This window comes from Notolepis coatsorum (genome assembly GCF_963971535.1).
Source record: "Notolepis coatsorum genome assembly, chromosome: 5".
Taxonomy (NCBI): domain Eukaryota; kingdom Metazoa; phylum Chordata; class Actinopteri; order Aulopiformes; family Paralepididae; genus Notolepis; species Notolepis coatsorum.
In genome coordinates, this window is record NC_140169.1 from 96,370,776 (window position 1) to 96,383,588 (window position 12,813).

Genomic DNA, 12,813 nt, shown 5'->3' on the forward strand with positions numbered 1-12,813 from the left:
AGAAAGAAAGAAAGAAAGAAAGAAAGAAAGAAAGAAAGAAAGAAAGAAAGAAAGAAAGAAAGAAAGAAAGAAAGAAAGAAAGAAAGAAAGAAAGAAAGAAAGAAAGAAAGAAAGAAAGAAAGAAAGAAAGAAAGAAAGAAAGAAAGAAAGAAAGAAAGAAAGAAAGAAAGAAGAGATAGAGGGAGAGAGGGGGGGAAAGAGGGATATAGAGGAAGAGAAAGAAAGAGGGAGATACAGAGGAGAGATGGAGGGAGAGAGAGGGAGATATAGATAGACATGAAACCTAGGTATGTAATTTCATCTTTCCTTGTGACAATATTGTCACCCACTGTACAAGACTGTACAAGAAATTCCTTCTGTAATGTACTGATTTCTTTTGATTTCTCTGTTTGAGAGAGAGAGAGAGAGTGTGTGTGTGTGTGTGTGCAGGGGAGTAGCTGGGGGGGGGGGGGGGGGGTTAGGATGATTCCAAGGGCCCAGCAAATGCCCCAAACTTTTTAATAGATTGGGGGCCCCACATTTTTTAATAGATTGGGGGCCCACAAATTGATTCTTTCATGGGGCCCAGAATCTCCAGCTACGCCCCTGTGAGCGCACCTTTCTACTCTAGAGAGCTGTCATCACCGTGATGCGCGCTTGAATGAACTGCGAGATAACTCATAACTCGTACACACACGCACTCTGTCTCTGCCATACAGTAGTTTATGTTGTTTTAGCGCGACGTGGGTATATACACGGGCGAGGATGAAAAGCGACTACTTTTAATACATAAATTAACGTTCCGTCGGGTCCCGTGTATTCTCGAGAATGATAATAATAATAATAATGCAGGACCTCTTCAGATTATATTATCAACGACAGACAGTGAGAAACACACCCCCCCCCCCCCCTCTTGCGCTGAAGAATATGCATATTAGATCACTCAGTGATTAACACCTATGCGCTGTTTGTGTGTGCGCGCGTCCATGTATGTGCGTTTCGTGACGCGATGTAGTTCTTATCGCAAATGGAGATTATTACAATCATACCATCTAGCAAGAATTAAACGTATTTACAAGTCGTATTAGGTTTAGCAAGTTGGGGGACGTATACCTTACATGTCAAAGCACTAGAAATGGCCATTTTTCTATTTTTATCGATTTCTGAAAAGATGTCCTTTTTGAGCGACGGGGGACTATGTTGGAGCATTGGAGGAGGCCGACGGAACTGCGCATGCTACCGTGATAGCAGACGCCACAGCAAAGAAAGACGGAAGCAAGCAGAGGAAAGTGGCACTGGAGAAGAAGATCCTCTCGGAGGTATGGTCCCGCTTCGTTCAACCAGTTAGTTAAGTTAGGCCCCCTTGAAGTGGAGTTCAAGGAGGCCTTGGAAGAGACAAAGAGACTCAGCACCCAATGGGCACCCCATGACAAGAGAGCGTTGGAGGGAAACAAATTGGAGAGAAGACTCAACGCCTTCGAACAAATGGTGAGAGAGTGGAGATACCTTCTTCCAACTCCCAACATATCTGAACTTGAGAAGCGGTACAGGCACTTGGACGAGGAAAGAGCAGCACTGATGGACAGGTGGTCGACCCTCCTAGAGCCTGGTGGAAAGGGTGAAATTGGAAGTGCTTATGAGGATGAAGAGGATAAAAGGACATACAACATTGAAAGGGGCGGTGACGTGACCAGCCCACTTGATATTGCAAACGATGTTCTGCAACTTGCCGCCGAAGCTAAACCTTCCCCGTCCACCAACGGCAAAAGTGTGGTCCTTCACATCCACTTGTCATCTCCTCAGCTTGACAGTAGTCAAACAGAGGGCACTTACAAAGACTCTCCCTTACCTTTCGGGAGCCACGAGGGGGCCCCTAAAGCAACCCATCTCCAGCTTGGAGCAAAGACGACAAGAAGTGGGCCTCACGAGTATACCGACAGGAGTTCGCTCCCACGGGTAAGACAACCCGGCAGCGAACCCTATTTGAACCAGAGCGCTGACCTCACTATCATGCCTCAGTCACGAGGTGACCACGCCACGCCACCAGGTGATGAGGGCGCAACGCAGGAAGGTCTCGCTCACCACAGAGACCACCAGGGGGCCCGACCAAAGATAAAGCTTGCCGCCATCAATCTGCCCAAATTCTGTGGCGACAGAAGGACCTATTGGCGCTGGCGGGATAACTGGGAGGACCTCCAGGCTTTAGCCGAACCATCAGGATTGCCTGTATGCAAATTATATCATCTTCTTGACAGCGTAGAAGAGCCACTGAGAAAGAAATTCGGGCTGGATCGCTGCAGAACAGCGGACGACGTTTTCAGGCTCCTGGACAACCGCTTTGGAGACAGGAGCACAACCGCAAGTCTGATCCTCAAAGGTCTGGAAGAAGTGCCTCCAGTATGGAGTAACCAGCCTAGGCCAATGATCGACCTGGTCCAGGCAATGGAAACCGCACTGTACGACTTAAAAGACCTTGGGATGGAGGACGTGATCAAAAACCACCTAACTGTCACCGCCATAGAGAGAAAACTCCCTATAGGCATGAGAGAGAAGTGGATCTCCTATGAGCGTGACCCCGCGAATGGCGTCCCGCCCGCAAGTTACTTCGATAGACTCTTGTCATTTCTGAAAGGACAGGAAAGGATCCTCGAGAGGCTAGCACAGTTGGAGATCGGAGCCACCCACGCTGGCGAAAGACCAACCCAGCGTGAAAGGCTGAGCGACAGGGGAGGTGATAGACGGTCATTTACAAGAACGACATCGAGCGAAGTAAGAAGAGAGCCCCAGAGGGACTCGTGCACCATGTGTGGTGAGGAGGCACATGGGAAAAGACTTTACTTCTGCCCGGCCTTCAAGAAGGCTAAACTACTTGAGAAACGAGCCCAGGTGAAGAAAGCTGGAGCATGCATCAAATGCCTCGCTTATCACGGGGCCAACAGCCTATGCAAGAAAAGGTTCCTCTGTAAGAAGGATGAGTGTGTGAAGGGGGGCGGCCCTGTCAACCATCATTTTCTCCTCTGCTCCAAGACACAGAGCAGGAACGAAACAACCAATGAGCCCAGCGCTCGTAGAGGGCTCCGAGGCCTTACGGCTGAGCAGGAGAAGGTGGTCACAGAGTTAAAGTTGTCAACGCTCCAAATGGAAGCATTCAAGAAAGCCTTCACGAACAAAGCGACCTCCCAAGTGTACGCCAGCAAGAGCCTGTTGGACAAAAGTGGCATAAAAGAATACCCAGTCCTCATGATGCTCATGGACGTCACAACGAGAGGAGGAGACTGTGTTGGAGCGTTGATGGACCTCGCCTCCGACACCAACTATATCACTCACAGAGCCGCCAAGAGGCGAGCCTATCACACTGGTCGTGTACGGTGTTGGGAAGATGGCAGTCAGAGTCGATACCAAGAGGTATGTGGTGGCAATAAAAGTATGGACCCCGAAGGGGACCTTGAGGGCCCACGAAATGCTCTGCTACGGCCTTGAGGACATCGCCAAAGTAGACAGAGTGGTGGACTCCAAGAGACTAGAACAGTTTTTCCCATGTGTCAAGCCAGGAGAATTGACCCGGCCTGATACCATTGATCTGCTCATTAGCACCCGGGAAGGTCGCCTGGCCCCACAAAGAATGGAGAGAGCCGGTGATCTGGTGCTATGGGACGGCCCACTGGGCAAAACTGTGAGCGGTGCGCATCCGGACCTCTTCGAAGAAGTAAAAATGACCACGCGTCATTCATTGACCCACTTCGCACGCTCCATGGGAACAACTGTCGTGAGAGAATGCAAACACCTCACGGTAGACTTAACCAGGAGGAAAAGCATAAAAGAAGCAGTAACTGCCGCAAGCAACAAGGAAGTCTTCGACTGGCTGAAATGGGACAGCATCGGAGCAGCCTGTGACCCCGTCTGTGGGGGATGTCGCTGCGGTAACTGTCCTCCTGGAGGAAAGGAGTTGACACTGGCTGACGAGCGGGACCTAGAGACCATCAAGGCTGGCTTGACCTTCAAGGAGAAAGACTCGCACTGTGGGGACTCCCACTGGGATGCAAAGTACCCCTGGAAGGAACAACCAACATCTCTCCCTAACAATCGCCGAGCTGTGGAGTCAACCTTCCTCAGGACAGAGAAGCGCCTTGAGAAAGATCCTTCATGGAAAGTCGCCTATACCAGGCAAATCCACGAAATGGTGGAGAGAGGAGCTGCCGTGAAACTAACTAGGTCTATGATGGACCAATGGAAAGGAGCAGTATGGTACGTGAGTCACTTGACCGCACCGAACCCATACTCCGTCACCACTCCAGTACGCATCGTCTGGGACAGCAGCCAAGAGTACAGAGGTGTAAGCATGAACAATATCCTACTGAAAGGTCCTGATGTTCTGAACCAAATCCGAGCGGTACTCCTCAGATTCCGGGAAGGAGAACATGCAGCCATCGGTGACATCAAAAAGATGTACAACTCAGTGTGGCTGGAAGAGGAAGAAGTTCATGTACACCGCTTTCTATGGAGAGACTCACCGCAAGACGAGATTGAAGATTACGCCGTCGTCAGGGTGAATATGGGAGACAAGCCGGCCGGATGTATTGCCCAAGTCGCTATGCGAGAGACCGCATACCTCCCTCGGTTCTCCCATCTAACTGATGAAAGGTCTGTCATCGTGGACAACAGCTACGTGGACGATCTCCTCGTGTCACACAATGACTCACACAGACTGGAAGAGATCCTTAAGGGGGTCGAAGTCATCTTGAAGGCAGGCGGCTTCCACCTCAAACCCTGGGTCCGATCTGGTCACAGTGGGAGGCATGACGCCCCGGAGACCAAGCCAGAGACACTAGTTCTACCGAACCAACTCAAGGAAGAAGATAACAAGGCTTTGGGAGTCGGCTACCTTGTTCAGGAAGACAAGCTCTTCGTAATGGCATCCATCAACTTTTCCCGGAGAAGGAAAAAGATGAGGATGGAAGCAGATCTAGCCGAAGAAGATATCATAGAGAGGACGCCTAACCCTCTGACACGCCGAGTCCTACTCAGCCAAGTCGCAGGACTGTCTTCCACTCAAGCAGAAGGGAGTGATCCTAGTGAGAAGAGCATTCCAGGAGGCTGGAAAGATGACCAGGGACACTTGGGACCAGGCACTATCAGAGGAGCTCCGAGAGAAAGCAGTGGAGTTGTTCAAGGAATATGCTCGCCTGAGCCGCGTCACATTCCCAAGAAGTATCACGCCCGCCGGCTGGTTGGGCAAGCCATGGGGGATCACGTTCTCAGACGGGAGCTGTGATTCCTATGGCGCAGTACTGTATCTACGGTGGGAGACGTCTGGGGGAGCAGTCGCCCGGCTAGTGGAGTCAAAAGCGAAACTGGCCCCTCTTGACCTTAGAGGTGACCCAGTAAAGGCGGAAATCTGTGGGGCGGTGCTCGCATCCCGTCTAAAAATGTGCTTAAACATGGAAGAATCAAAATCGAGAGATGGTTCCACTTCGTCGACAGTCAGACTGTGCTGGGTGCCATCCAAAGAGAAAGCTATGGATTCCAGACATTCTTCGCGAATCGGGTCGGAGAGATCCAGAAGGCTGGTCCCGTCACTGATTGGTGGTGGGTACCAGGAGAACGCAAGATTGCTGACCTGGTCACAAGAGGCCGCTGCTCCCCAGAGCTACTCGGAGAGGACTCTGCTTGGCAATGCGGCCCTGATTTCCTCGCCTACCCCGAAGAGGAATGGCCAAAGAAATCAGCCTCAGAGGTAGCTATCGCTGCGAGAGACGTGGTAAGTAGGCTTCAAAGAAAGGCCTTCACAGTTGCTATCACAAGAGCGCAAGCAAAGACAATGCCTTCCCCTGCCAGCTCAGGGGAAGGAAAGATAACAGCGATAAAAGAAGAATCAGATATCATTATCTCGCCAAACAGAACCCCCGACAAACTTTGGGGCGGGGCTCTCGTAGGCCAGATAAACCCAAGGAGATACAGTTCTCTCAAGACACTCTGCAGCGTCGTCGGCTTCATCCGAAGGGCACTAAAGTTCTGGGCGACAGTAAAAACCCGGAAGGCCCAGACGATGAAAGCACGTTTGCCAACCCGCACATTGCTAAAGTGGGAGACATTAACAGTAAACAAACTGCAAAGCGCATTCAAAGAACTATGCCTGGCCGCACAGGAAGGCGCAGAATTCCCTGTGACCACACTGGACAGACTTGTGGTTCACAAAGAGGAGGACTCCAAACTCTTGCTGTGCCACGGCAGAGTTCAAGCCATGGCCAAAGAATGGCCTGGGGTGCCCTTACTTCCCTACAGGGAATGGGTCAGCATCCTCCTGGCAGAGGAAGCCCACAGGACAAACCATGAGGGCATTGCAGGAACCCTCTTGCGCATGAGAGACAAAGCCTGGGTTGTGCAGGGGCCAAGAGTAGCCCGAAGTACGATTGACTCGTGTATACACTGCCGAAAGAACAAGGCAAAAATGTGCCGTCAAATCATGAGCGAACTCCCCCCGGAGCGCACAGAGCCGGCCGCACCATTCGAGTATACCACGTTGGACCTCTTTGGTCCCTACACGATCAAAGACTCAGTGAAAAAGAGGACAAGTAAGAAAGCCTGGGGCGTAGTTTTCTGCTGCATGGCGTCCAGAGCGATACATGCCGACATAGTGGAAGACCTCTCGACCGAAGGTTTCCTAAAAACGTTCCAACGCTTCACTGCATTGAGAGGCCATCCTAGGAAGCTCTGGACCGATAAAGGGACTAATTTCGTGGGAGCAAAGCCAGCGCTGGAAGAACTTTACAAGTTCCTAGCGAATATCGACAATAACAAGGTACAGAAGAAAGCCGCAGAGTCTGGAACAGATTGGACTTGGGTGTTCCACCCCGCTGACTCTCCTCATAGGAATGGTGCGGCTGAAGCAGCTGTGCGAGTATTGAAAAGAGCACTAAGCAGCATAGGCGAAGAAGGGAGCCTTACGGCCCTGGAGTTCCAAACCCTCCTATACCTAGCTGCCAATCTATCAAATGAGAGGCCTATTGGCGCCAACGCCCAGCTTCGGGATGGCACCATTGAGGTCATCACCCCAAACACTCTCCTACTGGGACGTGCAAGGCCCCGTGGAGACCCCAGAGGTTTCGAGTCTGCTAGCTACCCCTTCGTCCGTCTGAGAGCAATCCAGATTGAAGTGGACAGGTTCTGGAAACAATGGAGCCAACTGGCGGGACCAGAACTCTTCGTCCGGAAGAAGTGGCACATTCCCGCTAGGAATGTTGCTAAAGGAGACCTGGTCTGGCTTGCGGACCAGAACGCACTCAGAGGCCAGTTTCGACTGGGCCGAGTGATGAAGACTCACCCTGACACAAAGGGTGTCATCAGAGACGTGGAAGTAAGGACTTGCCATAGCCTTCCCGTTACCGCCGGTCATCCCAAGCGTGATCGTCACGTCGGGGTGTGCCCTACCACCGTCCTCCACAGGGACGTTAGGAGGTTGGTGGTACTTGGTGGAACAATGACCAGAAAAGGACGTCAAAAGTCGCCTATTTCTGGCACAGAGAAGGACGTCGAAAGTCGCCTGTTTCTGGCACAAAGGACGTCGAAAGTCGCCTGTTTCTGGCACAAAGTACGTCGAAAGTCGCCTGTTTCTGGCACAAAGAAGGACGTCGAAAGTCGCCTGTTTCTGGCACAAAGAAGGACGTCGAAAGTCGCCTGTTTCTGGCAGGATGGGAACGTCAAGAATCATCCGTTACCGACGTAACCTGAGTAGTTTTCGCGGGAGCCGCTTGTGCTACCACCGTAAATGCAGCATAGTTTAATTCTTGGTGCCCCTGTAAAGAAATAATAATAATATAGACCGGGATCACTTTGTATAGTTTGGATAGTTTTATGAGCCTGACGTTCAGAAAACTAAGTGGGAGGTGGAGAATTATCCAACGTTTTTCCCAATATGTTTATCATTATTATCCTTCATTATTACAATTTTTTTTTAAATGGTCCATTTGCATGTTCTTGGTATCTGAATCTAGGGACATATATGGATCAGTGTCAGAAATAGTGTGTCTGTTACTAGGCTTGAGTAAATTGTAATGAACCAAAGGAGAATATCAATTCTATTTAAAAAAAAAATTATCTTTGACTGTAAATAACACCATGCTAAAATTGACCAGACCTGAAAAATCTAAGCAAATGAATAAAGGGAAGATGATTAAACAGAAGGTTTTGTAGATACAGTACTGAATTCTGCCATCTTTTTTATAATGTAAATTTCTCCACCATTTTTCATCATATTGCAACACCGTTTTTTGCAAGACGTTCACAGAAAGGTAGAGAAACTAACTGCGTTCTGTTTTATGGCAATAACGTTCAGGTTTGTGGGAGATAATCCCAAAAAATAAGAGAAATTAAAAAGTAAATCCAGAAGTCAGATGATTGACAGGGGCTGGTGTGAGCTGGGTAGGGTAGTTTTTCGAAATTTGAAAGCCCTGAGTCTCTTCCTTCAAAAGACTACACTCACTTTTGGATGTGCCACTTCCTCCTGTCAATATGCGCCGGTTTCCGACTCAATGCCCTGAGATTTCTATAATCTTATATTTCACTAATAACAGTTAAAATAATTGGTAAACAAACATAATGCTGAAAATATACACTTTTACTGTATATCTCGGGCTTAAGAGGTTAACCCTGTGAGGCCCAAATTAAAAAGAAATTAGCAACTTCAGAGGCCAGAGGGTGGGACATATAAACAAATTTACTATCAAATAGCATTGTGAGGCTGAACAACAGGACCAATTGACTATACATGTGCTTAAAGGGGAACTATCTTATAAATGGCTTTTTTCAGTGTTTACCATTGTTTCTTAGCTATGTGGACTTATATTAATAGGATATATGTCTCTAATTCTCATATTGGCGAATTCTTCCAATTCTCCTCTCACAATATTCACCCTCACTGAACTGAGTCATCTGAAAATGTGCATATCTGTGATGTCAGAGATTTCTCAGCTGCATAATAATGTGGCAGTTGATGTGGCAGTTGGCACCAGGCCACACAGTGGTTGGAGCCCAGCCTCAAAACGGCTTAAGATCTTGAGGTAGAAAAATGCGGTTTTTAGTACTTTATTAGAAATACAAAACAATGCATTTTTTTTTGAAAAAAACCTAGGTGTTCCATAGACTCACAGGAATTGTGTAAAAGTGCCCAAATAGTGAAAGAAATAGTAAAATAGTTCCCCTTTAAAAAAAATTAAATAAACATTATTTTTTTAAATGGCTAAAAGTGATTTTGTAATTTTGCAACCGTGGGTCTCACAGGGTACTTTTAACCCTGTGAGGCCCAAATAAAAAAGACATTAGCAACTTCAGAGGCCAGAGGGTGAGACCTATAAACACATGAAAGGTGCCGTGACTGAAAAAAAAGGTTGAGAAACGCTGGTATATGGTGTGGCTCTTTGTGGTACCACAGTCATTTTTTTGTGGCTCTTAGTCTCTGACTGGTTGGCCACCCCTGCCCTAGGCTGTAAGGTGAAAAGCCCTGTGGGCGAACTCTTGACTGGCCAACGGTACGTTGCATTGTATGCGCCGTTAATATCCGCATTTATCTTTGATTCATATATCTAGTTACTAATTAATGCCGTTTATTTCCTTTCCTTTGTGTAGGTAAATAATCTGACTGACTGACTAACGTCTGATTGTACGCTGCTGACTAAACGCTGACTGAATGTACATGCTGACTATAGACTCTGTATCGTCTACTGACGTTTAAATGAACACTACTGACTAACGTCGGGCTAACTGTTACCTGGCTACTGCTGGCTAAATGTCTGGCTACACTATCAAGTACCGGCGGTTGCTAAATTGCAACCTAACTATCAACGAACTATTATCAACGTCGACTTGGTTGAACATTACCAAATACCATATCGACCTCTACTAACATTATCCGCTAATGCTTGGATGTAAGCTGCTACTAACTATCAGCTACAAGCTAACCACTTGTTTAATTGGCCACCTGGTGATTATTGCAACGAGTAGTAATTGGATGCTGGACATTGAAGTCCAAATAAACGAACATTCTTACAAAGTCCGAATTGTTTCACTGGTTTGATTAGAAGTCATTTCGCCTACACCCTTCCAAGGGGGACATCTAGTTGACTCATTGACTGAGACTGCTAGATAATTGGACAGTATCTCTCTCCCTCCCTCTCTTTCTCTCTCTCTCTCGCTCTCTCTCTCTCTCTTTCTCTCTCTCTCTATATACCTATATCTCTCTCCCTCCCGCTCTACTTTTTTGCTGTCCCTCACCCCCCACCAACCTCTCTCTCTCTTGCTCCCCTCTCTATATCTCTCTCTTTCTATCTCACCCTCTGTATCCATCCCCCCTCTCTCTTTCTCTCTCTCTCCCTCCCTCTGATGGGGGTTTTGCGGTCTATTTGTGCGACAGTGTGATAAAGCGTGATAAAAGGAGAGAAGAAGAGAGATGGAGAGAAAGGAGCAAGCTAGTGAGAGAGAGAAAAGTAGGTGAGAGGGGGAGGCCTACTATCCGCTTGATAAATGATGGATAGAATGGCTGGAGGCCACAGACGCTGTGTGCCTGATTTACAGTCAAATACTACAGTAAATTAGTAATTCAATATTATCGTTTATCCTATCGTATAGGTATAGTATTGTGATTCAATTATGATATTGTGATATTGTTGCACACAATTAAGTCATGTAAATGAATGATATCAATATAGTCAAGTTAGACCACGCTCACAAGTTCTCAAACTGGGTGCTGTAATCCCATAAAGTTCAGTATATCAAAGCAGGGTAGCCGGACCAGCACTCACAGGTTCAATGTTTTTTAATGGCAGCCTGTATCAAAAGCAGACATGTTTCGGACTAATGTCCTTCTTAAGCTAGCCATACCACTGAAGAAGGACATTAGTCCGAAACATGTCTGCTTTTGATACAGGCTGCCATTAAAAAACATTGAACCTGTGAGTGCTGGTCCGGCTACCCTGCTTTGATATAATGAATGATATCAACCATATATGAACTCAAATTGATCTCAATATTTGAGGGGATGACATTTGCTCCACACAAGCGTCTCCCCACTTGCAACCTGATACCGCTTAAAATATGTAAATAAAGTACTAATCGACCACAGGAAAAAAGGTATAATGTATGTTATGTTATAGCCATAAGTCATATATTTATGCATTGTATCAACAATGTACAATGTGTACGTATTACAAATAAGTACATATATTACATATTCAAACAATGTGCATTTTTTACGTTTTCAGAAAATGTATAAATTCACCTGCCGGGGATCGAACCCATGCAGGGCACTACGTTGGTAGGCAAGTGCTTTTACCTCAACCCTACTGAGACAACCTTAAAGCTAACCTTAACCCTAACCATAACAATCCATCTAACCTAATCACCCCAACCTCATTCTAGAGACAATCACCCCAACCTCATTCTGATTTGGGATAATCACCTCAACCTCGTTCTGACTGGAGATAATTTCATGAACCTCATTATGGCTGAAGATAATCATCGGAACCTCATTCTGGCTAGTGATTCTCTCTCTCTCTCTCTCTCTCTCTCTCTCTCTCTCTCTCTCTCTCTCTCTCTCTCTCTCTCTCTCTCTCTCTCTCTCTCTCTCTCTCTCTCTCTCTCTCTCTCTCTCTCTCTCTCTCTCTCTCTCTCTCTCTCTCTCTCTCTCTCTCTCTCTCTCTCTCTCTCTCTCTCTCTCTCTCTCTCACCCACCTTGTGTTGTTTCCACATGACGGGCAGGGGCTTGACATCGTGCTTGTTGTGTTTCCCTTCCTCTATACATTTCACACAGACGGGAGCCTTGCAGTTGACGCAAAACATACTGAAGTTTTCCGCTTCGTGGTCCGCGCACATCGCCGGCTTGCGCGCGGTGGCCAGGGGGCCGGGGGGCTGCTGCGGCTGCCGGCTACCTGCACCGGCCCCCGCCGCGTTGTTCGCCCCTTGCTTCGGCGGCAGAAGGCGGTGCTTGGCCAGCGGTCCGCGGGAGGGGTGGCACCGCTGCTGGCACGGTGTGCAGTAGAAAACGTCGCACTGTTCGCACATCACCGTGGCGTCCACCGGGTTGCGGTCGCACAGCTGGCATTTCACCGCGGCTGCGGCTGCGGCGCGGCTCTGCTGGTACCGCGACACGATGGCTTCCAGAAGCCGATTCCGCGGAAAGCCGCGGAGCCCCCGTTCGTCCAGGGAGACGCTCCGGTGACACAGCGGGCAGGTGATGGAGCAGTGGCGGTGCACGCCGCCGCCGCCGCCCAGGGCGGGCGGAAACACCCGCACTCCGTTCGGCGACTTGAGGCAGGGCGTGTAGGAGCCATAGCCGCTGTCCGTCTCGCTGTACATACTCATCTTGTCCATGTCCAGATAGTCATAGTCCAAGTTCCCCGAGGCTCGGTGGTGCGGAGGAGTCTCGCCCTCCGGGGTCTGCACGGTGATATTCCGAGCGCACGCCAAGCACACGTTGTGAGAGCAAGGCAACAGCACAGGGTCCTTGAACAGCGAACCGCAAACTGGACATTTTAATTCTTCGTCCATCGTGTTGTGTCTCTCTTTCTTTCTGAGGGAAGACGGGATGAGAAAACAGCCTCAGAGGAGGAGCAGCAGAGCAGATCAATGGAATTCTCTCTCCAGCACTGGATCACACTGGACAGCTCCCTGGGCTGCTTCACGCAGGCGCACAGAGGAGGGGGGGGGGGGGGGTTTGTAGTTTAATCTGAGTGGCTTCAGATTCCAAGCTGTTGCTGTGTAGAATAGATACATTTAAAGGCTGCAATAAAACTACAAATCCCCTAATCCCCCTTCATACACACACACACACACATACACAAACGG

General features: G+C 48.5%; 1 protein-coding gene across 1 annotated transcript in view; it reads right to left on the reverse strand.

Annotated features, from left to right (window-relative positions):
- Positions 1-12,516, reverse strand: part of trim67 (tripartite motif containing 67) — a gene marked incomplete at both ends in the record, with an annotated part of 173,219 nt that extends 160,703 nt beyond the window's left edge. Inside the window, one exon of the mRNA XM_084314434.1 lies at positions 11,701-12,516. Within this exon, the coding sequence (XP_084170560.1) occupies positions 11,701-12,516 (816 nt within the window). The remainder of the gene's footprint in view (positions 1-11,700) is intronic.
- Between the last annotated feature and the right edge of the window lie 297 nt (positions 12,517-12,813).